Below are 16602 nucleotides of genomic sequence, written 5' to 3' on the forward strand. Positions count from 1 at the left end.
CAAATGTTAGCCAATTAGCAATATAAATAATCTAAGTCAAATTATAATGTAATTCAGCAGAGAAAGACATTCATTTACTTTAACTACTTTTAAACACAATAAAAACATGTTTTATACAATGAGGACAGGTATATTCTCCTGAATCTGCTATAAAGACCTATTATTGAAGTTTCCATAAACTAAATCATGTTTTCATATTAATTTACACACTATGTTGAGGGAGAATAGGATTATCACATCTGAAATAAATGGCCAACATTGACAAAAAGCTTTACAAAATATTAATAATGATCTCTAAAGTTCATGCTTCATGTGGAAACAGTATTATTCTAGAATCTGGAATTTTATCAGTAAAAGAGGCAAGAATGCCCTGAATTATTTGGCCTTTTAAGTCTATGTCTAGGCCCTGGACAGCTGGCTCACTGGACAGAGCATCAGCCTGGCATATGGATATCCCAGGTTTGATTCCAGGTCAGGGCATACAGGAGAAAAGATAATCTGCTTCTCTCCCCATTCCTCTCTCCCTTCTCCTACAGCAGCCAGTGGCTCGACTGGTTTGAGCATTGGCCCCAGGTGCTAAGGATAGCTTGTTGGTTGGGCGTCATCCTCAGGTGTTAAAAATAGCTTGGCTGGTTCAAGCATCAGCCCCACATCACATTTGCCCGGTAGATTCCAGTTGGGGTGCATGTCTATCTTCCCCTCCTCTCATCTTAAAAAAACAAAAAACAAAAAACTATGTCTAATCTGTAAAAATAAAATGCGTCTTTAGCCTATCCCTATTTAAGGGGATTCTTCTACTTTGTATCTCATGTTATAAACAGAGTTATAAAAACTGTATTAAAGTCTTATTTAAGGACCTTTTTAATTTTATTTAAAAAAAAAATTTAGGCCCTGGCCAGTTGGCTCAGCAGTAGAGTGTCGGCCCAGCGTGTGGAAGTCCTGGGTTCAATTCCTGGCCAGGGCACACAGGAGAAGCACCCATCTGCTTCTCCATCCTTCCCCCTCTCCTTTCTATCTCTTTCTTCCCCTCCCATAGCCAAGGCTCCACTGGAGCAAAGTTCACCCGGGTGCTGAAATGATGGCTCCATGGCCTCCACCTCAGGCGCTAGATTGGCTCCAATTGCAGCGAAGCAATGCCCCAGAGAGGCGAAGCATCGCTCCTTGGCAGGCATGCCGGGTGGATCCCGGTCAGGCACATGTGGGAGCCTCTCTGTCTCCCCTACCCCCCACCACACTTCACACTTCAGAAATATACAAAAAAAAAAGAAAAAAATTTAATGGGTCTCTGGCCAGCTGGCTCAGTGGTAGAGCATCGGCCCAGAATGTGGATGTCCCAGGTTTGATTCCTGGTCAGGGCACACAGGAGAAGCACCCATCTGCTTCTCCAATTCTCCTCCTTTTTCTCCTCAATCTCTCTCTTCCCCTCCCACAGCCATGACTCGATTGGTCTGTGCACATGGGCTCAGGTGCTAAGGATGGCTCCATGGAGCCTCCACTTCAAGTACTAAAAATAGCTTGGTTGTGAGTATGGTCCCAGATGGGCAGAGCTTCAGCCCCAGATGGGGGCTGCCAGCTGGATCTCAGTCGGGCATATGCGGGAGTCTGTTTCTCTATCTCCTTACCTATTACTTGGACAAGAAGAAAAAAGAAATAATCAGTGGTTTTCCTTTGGGTAATGTTCATTTCTGTATTTCCCAAAGACTGTTGGAATTCTGCCCAGAAGGTATTATTTCAAACTCTCACTGGTATAAAATATAAAGGGCAAAAAAGAACAAATCTGTTTATCATTTATTATTATTCTCTATATAGTACAGTTCCACATGCTGAAGGTGCTTTTAATAATTAACTCCATGTAACTATTTAAGGTATAAAGGACTAGAATTATTTGAAAATTTTTTCATGGTAACTCAAAACTTTCCTGGGACAATGTAAAAAAATCTAGAATTGGGAAATCTGAGCTTTATTGGGCTTTACTTCCATATCTGCTACTTAACTGCTGTGTAGCTTAGGAAAATGGCTATGCCTCTGCTTCCTGTTGTAAAAAATATGAGTAATAATGCCATCCTACCGGGATCTTGTGAGGATTAAGTAATAGACATAACAGTGTTTTAGAGAATTTAAAGTATATAAGTAAAAAATTTCTATTTGACATTTTTTCAGATACTTTCAACTTAAGTTTTTTTTTCAATAACAAAGAATAAACCTGATAAAAATGCAAATAATCAATTTAGGCAGGCCATTGCTCCTAACAAGAAATAATAAATTCATACTCTGTGTGTGGTCTAACAGTGGAGACACTTGCTGAACTGGTACTGGGCTCTTCAGCAATTCCACCACCATCCAGAAACATTGTGACTGCCATCTCCAGATTATTGTTGCAGGCTTCAAGCATGTGTTTCCCTACACTTTCACTTGCGCCTGAAATAGCAAAAAGATAGGAAAGAGGTTAAAAATAGACAACTTCTTATAGTTAGTTCTTATTAGACTACAGAATTCCCAAGCAAATTAGCAATACATTTTCTCTTTAAGAATGAATGACTCAGCCTGACCAGGCTGTGGTGCAGTGGATAGAGCTCGGACTGGGATGCAGAGGACCCAGGTTTGAGAACCTGAGGTCGCCAGCTTGAGCGTGGGCTCATCTGGTTTGAGCAAGGCTCACCAGCTTGAGCCCAAGGTTGCTGGCTCGAGCAAGGGGTCACTCGGTCTACTGTAGCCCCCTGGTCAAGGCACATATGAGAAAGCAATTAATGATCAACAACTAAGGTGCCACAGCAAAGAATTGATGCTTCTCGTCTCTCTCTGTTCCTGTCTGTCTGTCCCTATCTGTCCCTTTCTCAGACTCTCTGTCTTTGTAAAGAGAAAAATTAAAAAAAAAAAAGAATGACTCAAAAAAAAAAATTAAACTTAAACACTGTACAACTTATACAATACCTAGAAAATAAAGTTGAAGCATTAAAATAGTAGTCTTCCGCCTGACTAGGCAATGGTGTAGTGGATAGAGCGTAGACCTGGGGTTCTGAGGACCCAGTTTCAAAACCCCAAAGTCTCTGTTTGAGCATAGGCTTGTTCAGTTTGAGCAAGGGGTCTCTGGCTCAGCTGAAGCCCCCTCCCCCCCAATCAAGGCACGTATGAGAAAGCAATCAATGAACAACTAAAGTGCTACAACAAACTGATGTTTCTCATTTCTCTCCCTTCTTGTCTGGCTGTACCTGCCTGTCTGGCTGTCTCTCTCTCTTAAAAAAAAAAAAAAAAAAAAAGTGCATGACCTGTGGTGGCTCAGTGGATAAAGCGTTGACCTGGAATGCTCAGGTCGCCAGTTTGAAACCCTGCACTTGTCTGGTCAAGGCACATATGGGGAGTTGCTGCTTCCTGCTCCTCCCGCTTTTTCTCTCTCTCTCTTTCTCCTCTCTCAAATGAATAAAAAATAAAATGAAATAAAAAAGTAGTCTTCCTTCAGAATAAAACAAAAACTAAATAAAACATTTATTTGACATTTCTTTAAATGGACCAACTATATATTTGTTAATAAACCACAAAACATAAAGAAAAATGAAGAACTATACTTTAGAAAGTTGGAAATTGTTAGAATTCACTTCAGTCAGCATTTCATTTCTATTAAAAAGAAAGTGTTTTTCATAACAGTAGGAGAGAAGTGAGATAGAACATTTTGGTCAAAGATAACTAAGTCAGGCCCTGGCCAGTGGCTCAGTGAATAGAGCGTTGACCCAGCATGTGAAAGTCCCAGGTTCAATTCCTGGTCACAGCACACAGGAGAGCCAACCATTGCTTCTCCCCCTCCTCTCTCTCTCTCTCTTCTCCTATAGCCATGGCACGATTGATTCGAGCACACTGGCCCTAGGTGCTGAGGATAGCTCAGTGGAGCCTGCGCCTCAGATGCTAAAAACAGTTCAGTTGCCAGCGGCCTCAGGTGGGCACAGCATCAGCCCCAGACTAGGGTTGCCGGCTGGATCTGGGTCAGGGCGCATGCACGAGTCTTTCTCTGTATCTTCCCTATTCTCACTTAAGAAAAAAAAAAAGCAAGCCTTTAATACTTTTTACTTGGATTACTATAATAGGCTCCTAACTATCATTCTATCTTCCAACTGGCTGCTGAGGTTATGTTCCAAAATACAAGTTTGATTGTATCACACCCCAGTTTAAATTCTTTAATGACTTTCTAACACCTACAAAATCCTTAAGATCTGGAAAGTCCTTTGTGATCAGGTGTCAGCTTATCTCTCTGGCTTTGCCTCTTCTTCTTCCCCATCCCACACAATTCAGCATTGTCACATTGAATTACATGCTTGGACTATCCTTATCCTCCTCATCCCTCTACTTCATCTGGTTCATGCATGCTGAAGAATCACCCTAAGTGTTACTGTGTCAATTTATGTGCTAAGCATTCTCTACACTTCCTCCTCACTCCCTCCACTATGGTACTCTCTATAATATAATATACATCGATATACAACCAAGCAGTAAATGCTGGTTTACTTTCTGGCTCCTCCAAAAGAGAAGCTCATTGGCCTGACCTGTGGTGGCGCAGTGGATAAAGCGTCAACCTGGAATGCTGAGGTCGCCGGTTTGAAACCCTGGGCTTGCCTGGTCAAGGCATATATGGGAGTTGATGCTTCCAGCTCCTCCCCACCTTCTCTCTCTGTCTCTCTCTCCTCTCTCTCTCCCTCTCTGTCTCTCTCTCTCCCTTTCTCTCTCCTCTCTAAAATGAATAAAAAAAAAAAAGAGAGAAGCTCATTGAATGCAAGGATTGGTTTTTGTCTTGGTATTCCCAACATTTGCATGTTTGCTTATATGTCATCAATATCTAATAAACTGACTTAGAGATACCTCATGTCTTATTACACCAGGGAAGATCCAGGCTTCAGCCAAAACAATTCTTTTATATCCTAAGAACTTTATATTGGGTGCCAATATTCATGTTTTAAATTTCATTTATAAAGCAAGATGGTTACACTGTGGAAAACACAAATGCCAACTGGGCACTTAGGATAAATGGATTAAGATAAAATTTCCAGTGAGACCATCACACACAAATTTTAAAAAGTGCTATATCTCAACGTCAAATGAAAATCACATACTCCAAAAGTCTGTCGGATGACAGAGTAGCTACAGCTTTGTTATATAGCTGAAAAAAACCATATAGCTATGATGCTAGTGAACAAAATTACTTCATGAAACCTAAATAGAAAACAGGATTAATATACAATATAATTTAATGTTAAAACAATAAAAAATATATTACAAAAAAAGCATCTGATAATTTCACTCAAATCTCTAGAAATTTATGTATTTGTGCTAGCCAAAAAACTTTTTTGAGGAATTGGACCAGGGGTCCCCAAACTATGGCCCGCAGGCCACATGCGGCCCCCTGAGGCCATTTATCTGGCCCCCGCCGCACTTCTGGAAGGGGCACCTCTTTCATTGGTGGTCAGTGTAGCAAAAGCCACGGGCAAATCCAAAGTGCTGCGATGCTCACATACAGTACTACTTCCAGTGACAGCGTCACGGCTCCGGAAGCACGTCATATCACTTATTACGGCTAGCAGTGACAAATATGGATCCGGACATTGACCATCTTATTAGCCAAAAGCCGGCCCATAGTTCCCATTGAAATACTGGTCAGTTTGTTGATTTAAATTTACTTGTTCTTTATTTTAAATATTGTATTTGTTCCCATTTTGTTTTTTTACTTTAAAATAAGGTATGTGCAGTGTGCATAGGGATTTTTTTTTCTTTTTCTTTTTTTCTTTTTACAGAGACACAGAGAGAGTCAGAGAGAGGGATTGATAGGGACGGACAGACAGACAGAAACGGAGAGAGATGATAAGCATCAATCATCAGTTTTTCAGTGCTATACCTTAGTTGTTCACTGATTGCTTTCTCATATGTGCCTTGACCGTGGGCCTTCAGTAGACCGAGTAACCCCTTGCTCGAGCCAGCAACCTTGGGTCCAAGCTGGTGAGCTTTGCTCAAATCAGATGAAGTCGCACTTAAGCTGGCAAGCTCAAGGTCTCGAACCTGGGTCCTCCGCGCATCCCAGTCTGATGCTCTATCCACTGCGCCACCGCTTGGTCAGGCAATGAATAGGGATTTGTTCATAGTTTTTTTATAGTCCAGCCCTCCAACGGTCTGAGGGACAGTGAACTGGCACCCTGTGTAAAAAGTTTGGGGACCCCTGGTCAAGGGTGTGGGGAAAAAGCTTAGTTTTGAAGAGATCTTAGTGTTAAAAGGGTGGGAAAGGTTTAGTCTTAAAACTAAGCCTTAGGCTATAATTATCCTGCCTGCTTACAGCCTGTCCCCCACACCCAATGGAAACTGTAAGCGAGCAAACATATACATCATATTTGCAAACTTATTTGACCCACAGACCCAACAAAAGAAACCTTCAACAAGAAAAAAAATAGATTATAGGCACCAACAGGAAAAGAGTACATTGTTATCTCCTAGACCAGGCATGGCCAACAGTTTCTGCCCAGATTAGAAAGAAAACTTTTCACGGGCTGGATGAAATATTAGAATAAAAAATGTTAAATACAAAAATGATTTAAGTAAATAAAATTTTATTATGTAATTTGTTTATGAGGAAATGTGAGTGAAAAAAATTTTAATATACAATATTATTTTAATAAAAATATTACATACTGTATAAATACCTAAACTGTATCACAATCAATCAAAAACAATATTAATTAATAGAATGAGCTTGAAGGGGTTATATCGCAAATAAAACAATTATTTCATTTTACAAAGAGCCTGGACACTTTTTCAGTTATCAACCGTAGCTACTGTCTATGCTACAATGCCACTTGATTCAGCATACTTGACCACAAAAATAACGAATTGTTTGACCTTGGGTGTGCACTGGCAAACTCTGCCTAAAAGAACATGGGTTTTACATTGCCGCTAAACATCAAACAGTTCATATCGAGTACAGATGAGTACAAAAGTTGTAAATCTTTATAATGGAATTTTCTTAAAAAATAAAGAAGTATCGCAAATCCAATCAGCCAATTGGAAGTTAACCCTAGATTAGTCACACGGAATTCTTTTCCACGTATCACTATCTTCTTAAATATCTCAATTTCCAATAATCAAAGACACTTCCGCTTCTGAGTAGCTGAGATTTTAAAGTAGCAGAGAATATTAAAAATTTAATTGCGGGCTGCATAAACTCATTACACAGGCCGGATCCAGCCGGCAGGCCCTATGATGGCCATGCCTGTCCTAGACAGTGGTCAGCAAACTCATTAGTCAACAGAGCCAAATATCAACGGTACAATGATTGAAATTTCTTTTGAGAGCCAAATTTTTTAAACTTAAACTTTATAGGTAGGTACACTGTTATTAACTTAATTAGGGTACTTCTAAGCTGGCCTTTGCTAAAAACTCAAGGCACCAAAGAGCCGCATGTGGCTCGCGAGCAGTGGTCTCCCGACTTCTAGGATCTAGAAGAAACAGACTAAAGCAGCAACTCTGTCAATGAAAAACCTTCATGTCCTTGAACTGTCATTTCCCTAATCTATTTATTGCTTTTCTCCAATGGACTTTCAAAATAACCCCTCCCGCCTGACCTGTCGTGGCGCAATGGATAAAGCGTCGACCTGGAAATGCTGAGGTCGCCGGTTCAAAACCCTGGGCTTGCCTGGTCAAGGCACATATGGGAGTTGATGCTTCCAGCTCCTCCCCTCTTCTCTCTCTCTGTCTCTCTCTCTCCCTCTCTCTCTCCTCTCTAAAAATGAATAAATAAATTTAAAAAATTAAAAAAAAAAATAACCCCTCCCAACTTTCTCTTTTATTCTCCATAAAATAACTTTCTTCTCCTTTGTTTGTTGGATTTGCCTGTGGCTTTTGCTATAATATAGCTTGCCTGTCCCAAGCTGCAATTCTTTGTTGTTCCAGAATGAGCCTATTTTTGCTAGTAAAATACCTGTTTTATTTGTAAGGTCAACAAAGGGTAGGAAAAATTCCAATAACCAACTTTATGGTAGATAATTAAACACAAACTCTTGGGGCAAAACCAGCACAAATTTGATGAACAATTTCAAGATTCATGCATTTCCATATTAGTTCTCATAAAACCTGAGGATTTCAGTGATTTCCTAATATTTTTACACCATGGTCAGTTCCATTTTACAGTATTATACTTTTTTAAAATTTTATTTTAGTGAGAGAGGAAGGGAGGGAGGGAGGGACAGTGTTAGTCAAATAAGTTTGTAAATGTGATATATATGTTTGCTTGCTTATAGTTTGCATTGGATGTGGGAGATAGGCTGTAGGTTGACAAGGTCCTTATAGCCTAAGGCTTGGTTTTAATACTAAGCCTTCCTTACTCTTTTAATACTAAGATCTTCTCAAAACTGAACTTTTCTCCACACCCTTGACTATTGCATGATGTGGGGTGGTACACTCTTATGAGCAATCCTATTTATACCTCAGATGAATGGCTTTGTATCAGAGACTTCTTTATTTGTATATTGACTTAAAAGCTATAATTTCTATACTATAAGAGATGGGGGTACGGGAGCTCTCACTGAGATCCTGCCATCAGCACTGCAGAGGAGAGGCAGCCAAGATGGCAGAGTGGTGAAGGAGAAGCCAGTTTGTGCAGAGAGAAGGAGATGGGAAACAGAAGTGAGTAAGGCTGGTGGGGCCCATGATTCTAGGAATACTTGGATGAGTCAGTGGCTTTGGGAGCCCTGAATGGAAAGGGAAGTGTTTTCCCACTGTGTGTATTTCTCGCCCGCCAGGTGCGAGCTAGAATTAAAGGTAATGGCCCCCCAGTTCTTGGCTCCATTGTTTCATTACTGTCTGTCCAAATCAAATGCGAACCTGCATGGGCCACGCGGCTGTGATATGGCCATGGCTACTAGCTTTACAGACAGGAACATCAATCTGTTCCTGTATGTGCCCTGACTGGGGATTGAACTGAGAACCTCTGCACTCTAGACAATGCTCTGACCCGGTGGTAGTCAACCTGGTCCCCACCACCCACTAGTGGGCGTTCCAGCTTTCATGGTGGGCAGTAGCAGAGCAACCAAAGTATAAATAAAAAGATAGATTTAACTATAGTAAGTTGTTTTATAAAGATTCTGCCAAACTTGCCTGACCAGGCGGTGGCGCAGTGGATAGAGCGTTGGACTGGGATGCAGAGGACCCAGGTTCAAGACCCCGAGGTCTCAAACTTGAGCGCGGGCTCATCTGGTTTGAGCAAAAGCCCACCATCTTGAACCCAAGGTCGCTGGCTCCAGCAAGGGGTTACTCGGTCTGCTGAAGGCCCACAGTCAAGGCACATATGAGAAAGCAATCAATGAACAACTAAGGTGTTGCAACACGCAATGAAAAACTAACGATTGATGCTTCTCATCTCTCTCCATCCCTGTCTATCCCTCTCTCTGACTCACTCTCTTTGTAATAAATAAATAAATAAAGAAAGAAAAAATATTAAGAAAAAGAGCCAAATTAAGAGAAGACAAAGGCCTCTGAGAACCAGTACATGACAAAAGGATGAGTTGTAATATAAAAAAAAAAAGATTCTGCTAAACTTAGCGAAAATCTGACATACAGTTCTTGGTAAGTAATTAGTATTATATGCTTTAACTTGCTGTAACTCTGCTTTATACATTTTATAAAGTAAAGTTACTTCCCTACTTTATAAATCACCATTACTGTGGAACTGGTGGGCGGTTAGAAAATTTTACTACTAACAGAGATACAAAAGTGGGCAGTAGGTATAAAAAGGTTGACTACCCCTGCTCTAACTAGCCAAGCTATCCCGAGAGGGCTACAGTATTACTACCCTTCTTAAATGCTACTCTAAAAGTTCAGTGTCTATTGTACTCCATCATTTTATTTATTTTATAATTTACTTTTTACATTGTATGAATTTTTTACAGTAAGCATACATTATATCCATAATTATAAAAAAATTTAAAAAATAAATTATTGACTTTTATCACAATTACTGACTTTGACTATTTAATCCATTTAGTTCAAATATCTTTATATATTCATTGAACAACTACTATTGATATTTTCACGATACTGAATAGAGTGGTAAACAACCCAACATGGCTCTCTTATGGACATGCATTCTGGTGCTTAAGCTTAAATTTAGATTTTTCTTTCCTTGGTCTGTAAGACGTTCAAGTATAGTCCAGGTATTTCTGCTTCCCATTATCTCATTAATTTCTAATACTATCATTAAACAGAAGAGCTTATTAAAATCATGTCTATAAAAATGTCTCCAAGTTTTCTCCAGATTTCCATAAATAAAGATTTCCTCAAAACACACCGTTGGCTCTCATCTTCTATTGTCTCTTCTTTCTCAATCACCATGATTCTAACACCACCCGGTAACTCCCGTCTGGGGTTGATGCTCAAATCAACTGAGCTATCCTCAGTGCCCAGGGCCGATGCTCAAACAATTTGAGCCACTGGCTGTGAGAGTGAAAGAGAGAAAGAAGGGGGTGGGGAGAGAAGCAGATGGTCACTTCTCATGTGTGTCCTGACCAGAGTTCAAACCCCGAACGTCTGCACGCCGACTGATACTCTATCCACTGAGCAACTGGCCAGGGCATTTCTCTTTCTTTAAAAAGGAGTAAGTTGTATACAGGGGCATTAAGTGCTTTATAGACAAGAAAAAATCTGTCAGAATTTATACATTAACATCTTCATTTCCATCTTCTTCCTCTTCCTTTTTTTTTCTTTAAGATTTTACTGATTTTACAGGGCGAGGGTAACAAGAAGTATCAAGTCATAGCTGCTTCACTTTAGTTGTTCATTGATTGTCGTATGACCAGCAAACTCAGGGTTTCGAACCGGCGACCTCAGCACTTCAGGTTGATGCTCTATCCACTGTGCAACCACAGGCCAGGCTTCTTCTTCTTTTTTCTTGCTTTTTTCAGCCTTGATGACTCCCTTTTTTGCCACATCAAGCTTCCCTTTAGCTCAGTATGCAGCAATATCCTTTCTGTATTTCTTAAGCTTGACAGCCTTCTTTCCACAAAGTTACTTGTCATCTGCAGCCGTGTTATTCCACATCTCTCCTAGCTTCTTTGCAGCATCACCGGTGGACTGGCCATGATGCTATCCTTTGATTTTTGGGTGATATTCAGAACAAAACAAGAAAAAGGCCAAAGGAGGCCTCTAGGGTGCACTGGGATCCTTGAACTTTTTTATTTTCCCTTTAGAAGGGATATAAGTTTTCATTTCTCTTTCATAACTGGCCTTACCTGCCTATGCCACGTCTTCAAATTTTCATTTCTCTTTAGTAGACACTGTCTTCCACCTCTCTGACCACTTCTTAGAAAACTCTAAGAAGCTGACTGAAGCATTTGGGTGCTTCTTCCTGTGCTCCTCCCAGCAAGTTTGCATAAAGGAAGTATATTATGACATTCTGCCTCTCAGAGCCTTAGGATTCCCTTTGCCCATGTTTAATTAATTCTCCTCTGCAAGCAGTCATCCAGTGCCCATGCAGCTCACACTTGTCCAAACTTGTCTCTATGGAAATCAACTTACTGCAATGGCTGTGAGAGTGGGAGCCAGTCACCACTCATTCTTTTAAAAAGTAGGAACAGGATGAAGCAAGTAAGAAAATACTGCCCCAGAAAAAAGTGAATGTTATGGATAAAAAATAAAATACATGAAAGGGATTGTTCCAGATTTGTGTCAACTAAACAGAATGCCAGGGTGACTAAGAAGCATCAAGAGCTGATAATAGAGGCAATAGAAAACTTAAATGTATTCCAAAATTTTCAAAGTCCATAGGCTTCTTAAACTATAGGTTAAAATAGAATTTATTAGCCCTGACCAGGTGAGGTGGACTCAGTGGATAAAGTGTCATCTTGGTGCACCAGAGGCCACAGCTTCGACCCCCAGTCAGGGCATATACAAGAAACAATCAATGAGCACACAACTAAATGGAACTACCAAGTAAAATGAGTTGATGCTTCTCTCTTTCTCTCTTCCCCTCTCTTTATCCAACCCTCACACCCAAAATCCATGGAAAATTTTTTTTTAAATAAAATAGAATTTATTAAAAGGGGTTATATGAGGAATGACCTTAAAATATAAAGCTATAATAAAAGAAATAATAACTGTGATATTTTGGGGGCAGATGAGTGTCAACACTAGAGTCCCAGAACTACCATCCTATCTATAATCCTCACTTAACCATTTCATGTTAGAATCTGAACTGTAGGCAGTGTATTTCAGAATGGCCCCATCAGGTCTCTGTTGATAATTTCACAGAATAATTTCCATCACTAGAGCTTGCAGGATAGTGACCAATAAGAGCTTTCAAATGGGTTGTGGAGGATCTACCTATAAAGATTTTTTTAAAAGAAAGGACATGCTAAATCCCAGCAAGACTAAATAAGGTAGTTTTAGTGAGGGGCCCAAGAAGCAAAAAGCAAAGTACACCAATCATTTTTTTCCCCCAAGGAGTGATTATAAATATATTTTGGAAGCTGCCTGTGCACTCAGGGTCCCCCACGCCCACCCACCACCTCCCATCTCTCTACAGACCCACCCCACTCGCTTCTGTCTTTCTAGGCTCAGCGCAAGGGTCAACAGAGTCTCCAGGGAGAGAAGGGGGAAATGTCAGAGGGCTTGGTGGCAGCATCTGGAGTGGCAGTATCACACTTGGAGCTGAGGACTGAGAGACTTATCTCCAGCCTGGCACCTCCTGGCCTTCCTCTAGGGCCATGAGAATGTGGCGTGTGGGAGGTGGGCTACAGAGGACACTGGACCAGAACCGGACATCTGGAGAGATGCAGCTAACCTACACCCCCAACTTCGCTCTTCCCTGTCCATCTCAGACCTATTTGATCAACTCCCACAGCGCCAGGTGTGAGGAGAAAACAGGACGGTGTGAGGTCCAGGAGCCAGGGGCAGGTGGGCTGGGAGGGGTGAGGATGGCAGGGGGGAGAGGTGACTGAAACACCCCACCCCGCCTACACGACAATCAGGAGGTGGGCGTGTGGAGAAGGCAGCAGGCCCACAGAAGGTTAGGAGGACCAGGGAGGGGGCAGGTGCCTCCGACCGTCCCAGTCACTTTAGCCGGGGCTGCTGCTAACAGCCCAGCAGCTCTACTCGCAGGGTGATCCTGTTGTGCCAGGCTACGGGCAGGATACACACAAAGCGAGCCACGAAGGGCGTCTCAAATATGTTCTTCTTGTGGGAATTGTTGTCCAAGCTACCTGGGAAGACCTTGCTGTCTACGGCTCCCTGCTCCCTGTACTCGGTCCAGTTCGTGCTGTCATTACTGTGAGCCACCTTGTAGGTTGCCACATACTGGATGTGGCCAAAGTCTCGGGCCCCCTGTGTGATGATGCCAGTCACTTGTTTCTGGGAGCCCAAGTCGATCTGCAGCCACTCAGAGGCGGAGTTTTCTGTAGCAGTCCAGGCATTGAACTTGCCCTGCTTGTCCAGCCATGCATAGAAGGGGTACCAGTTGAAGGAAGGCAGGTCCCAGGTCCTGTGCACGCTGGAGGCCGTGAGCTGCTTGTTGGGGATGGTGTTGTCCTTCAGGCCTAAGGGTTTGTCGCATTGGCCTTGAGGCGCCCACCTCGGCGTGGCTGGCTCTGGTCCACGGGCCCCGCGGTGGGAACTCGTCTCTCGGGACTGGGTCCACTGGCCTGGGCGTTCACGCAAGCTCGAGTGCGGGGTGCGTGGTTACGGAGCGGTGCGTGGTTACGGAGCGGCGCCCCTAGCCCCAGGAGCTGACTGCCCACCAATCATTTTTTTAAAAATATTTTAAGGTCCTGGCTGGTTGGCTCAGCAGTAGAGCATCGGCCCGGCGTGTGGAAATCCCGGGTTCAATTCCTGGTCAGGGCACACAGGAGAAGCGCCCATCTGCTTCTCCACCTTTTCCCCTTCTCCTTTTTATCTCTCTCTTCCCCTCCTGCAGCCAAGGCTCCATTGGAGCAAAGTTGGCCCGGGCGCTGAGGATGGCTCCACAGCCTCTACCTTTAATGGCTCAAATTGTAGCAGAGTGACCCCTCTGGAGTCAGAGGGGCCTAGCATTACCCCTGGTGGGCATGCCAGGTGGATCATAGTTGGGTGCATACTGGAGTCTGTCTGCCTGCCTCTTCCCACTTCTCACTTCAGAAAAATACAAAAAAAAAAAAAAATAGGAAGAATTAACAAAACAAAACAAAAATTTTTTTTTTAATTTATTGGTTTTAGAAACAGGAAAGGTAGAAAGAGGGAGAGAGAAACATCAGTTTATTGTTCCACTTATTTATGCATTCACTGGTTGATTCTTGTATGTGTCCTGACCCAGAATCGAACCCACAAACATGGTATATTGGGACAAAACTCTAACCAACTTAGCTACCCAGCCAGGGTCCATTCACTTTCTTTTCTTTCTTTCTTTTTTTTTTTTTTTGTATTGTTCTGAAGTGAGAAGCAGGGAGGCAGAGAGACAGACTCCCGCATTTGCCAGACCGGGATTCACTCAGCATGCCCACCAGGGGGCAATGCTCTGCCCATCTAGGCTGTTGCTCTGTTGCAACTGGAGTCATTCTAGCGCCTGAGGCAGAGGCCATGGAGCCATCCTCAGTGCCCGAGCCAACTTTGCTCCAATGAGTGTTAGCTGCAGGAGGGGAAGAGAGAGAGAGAAAGGAGAGAGGGGCGGGTAGAGAAGCAGATGGGCGCTTCTCCTGTGTGCCCTGGCCAAGAACCGAACCTGGGACTTCCACAGGCCGAGCCAATGCTCTACCGCTGAACCAACCAGCCAAGGCCCCATCCATTTTCTTTTTTTTTTTTTTTTTTTACAGGGACAGAGAGAGTCAGATAGGGACAGACAGACAGGAACTGAGAGAGATGAGAAGAATCAACCATCAGTTTTTGGTTGCAACACCTTAGTTGTTCATGGATTGCTTTCTCATATGTGCCTTGACTGCGGGCCTTCAGCAGACTGAGTAACCCCTCGCTTGAGCCAGCAACCGACCTTGGGTCCAAGCTAGTGAGCTTTTTGCTCAAACCAGATGAGCCCGCGTCAAGTTGGCAACCTGGGGTCTCAAACCTGGGTCCTTCCGCATTGCAGTCCAACGCTCTATTCACTGCGCCACTGCCTGGTCAGGCCCCCATCCACTTTCTTAAATAAAAGCAAGCCCTAGCTGGACAGCTTAGTTGATTAGAGCATTGTTCTGATACTCCAAGGTTGTGGGTTCAATCTGTAGCCAAGGCACATACAGGAATCAAAAACCAAATACATAATTATGTGGAAGAACAAATCAATGTCTTTCAGTCTCTCTCTCCCTCCCTTCCTCTCTAAAATAAAATAAAATAAAAATTTTTTAAAACTTTAAATTAAGGCAAATTATCTGAGCTGTTTGTACAATCATTTTAGTGTTTCATTTTATTTATTTATTTATTTATTTATTTAGTGTATCACTTTAAAAACAGAAAATAGCTGGAAGATAATTAAAGGTACCAGTGCTTCTTAAGGTTCAGAAGTAGTAGAGACATTCAGTAATGTGAAAGACCATTTTTTGGTTTTTCATGAATTGGGCTTGGGAGGCACTACGGGAATTTAATGGAGAGAAGCTAGGGATACAGTAGTAGTCTGAAAAATGCCCCCCTTTCTCCAAAGACTATGCATGCCTTCATTATAGACCTCTGGCTTCCAGAACTATGAGAAATAAACATGTGTTAAACCATGCAGTTTGTGATAATGTTACAGCAGTCACATGAAACTAACACAAGTGGTAAATCTTCTGCTATGAACAGTTCTACATAACAAAAAGGTTCCTAGTCAAAATGCCAATAACACTCCCACTGAATTATAAATAGAGGAATATGAGGAAGTGAAGGTTAACTAAAAAGACACTTCTCCCAAGAGAACATACAAATGGCCAATAGGTATATGAAAAGACGCTCATCTTCAATAGCTATTCAAGAAATGCAAATCAAAACTATAATGAAATACCACCTCACACCAGTTAGATTGGCTATTATCAACAAGACAGGTAATAGCAAGTGTAAGAGACTGTGGAACCCTCATTCACTGCTGGTGGGAATGCAAATTAGTATAATCATTATGGAAGAAAGTATGGTGGTTCCTCAAAAAATTAAGAATAGGCCCTGGCCGGTTGGCTCAGCGGTAGAGCGTCGGCCTAGCGTGCGGAGGACCCGGGTTTGATTCCCAGCCAGGGCACACAGGAGAAGCGCCCATTTGCTTCTCCACCCCTCCGCAGCACCTTCCTCTCTGTCTCTCTCTTCCCCTCCCGCAGCCAAGGCTCCATTGGAGCAAAAGATGGCCCGGGCGCTGGGGATGGCTCTGTGGCCTCTGCCTCAGGCGCTAGAGTGGCTCTGGTCACAACATGGCGACGCCCAGGATGGGCAGATCATCGCCCTCTGGTGGGCAGAGCGTCGCCCCATGGTGGGCGTGCCGGGTGGATCCCGGTTGGGCGCATGCGGGAGTCTGTCTGACTGTCTCACCCTGTTTCCAGCTTCAGAAAAAAAAAAAAAAAAAAATGGAAAAAAAAAAATTAAGAATAGAACTACCATATGACCGAGCAATCCCTCTACTGGGTATTTACCCCAAGGCCTTGAAAACATTGGTATGTAAAGACACAT

The 16602-nt window shown here is 42.6% G+C and overlaps 1 protein-coding gene and 2 pseudogenes across 1 annotated transcript in view; all 3 read right to left on the reverse strand.

Annotated features, from left to right (window-relative positions):
• The window catches only part of UBXN7 (UBX domain protein 7), an 88977-nt gene that overhangs the window by 59702 nt on the left and 12673 nt on the right, over nt 1-16602 (reverse strand). Inside the window, exon 2 of the mRNA XM_066347644.1 lies at nt 2271-2418. Within this exon, the coding sequence (XP_066203741.1) occupies nt 2271-2418 (148 nt within the window). The remainder of the gene's footprint in view (nt 1-2270; nt 2419-16602) is intronic.
• Nucleotides 10673-11448, reverse strand: LOC136380048 (high mobility group protein B1 pseudogene; annotated as a pseudogene).
• Nucleotides 12493-15062, reverse strand: LOC136380049 (lactadherin pseudogene; annotated as a pseudogene).

This window comes from Saccopteryx leptura, chromosome 8, assembly GCF_036850995.1.
Source record: "Saccopteryx leptura isolate mSacLep1 chromosome 8, mSacLep1_pri_phased_curated, whole genome shotgun sequence".
Classification (NCBI taxonomy): Eukaryota; Metazoa; Chordata; class Mammalia; order Chiroptera; family Emballonuridae; genus Saccopteryx; species Saccopteryx leptura.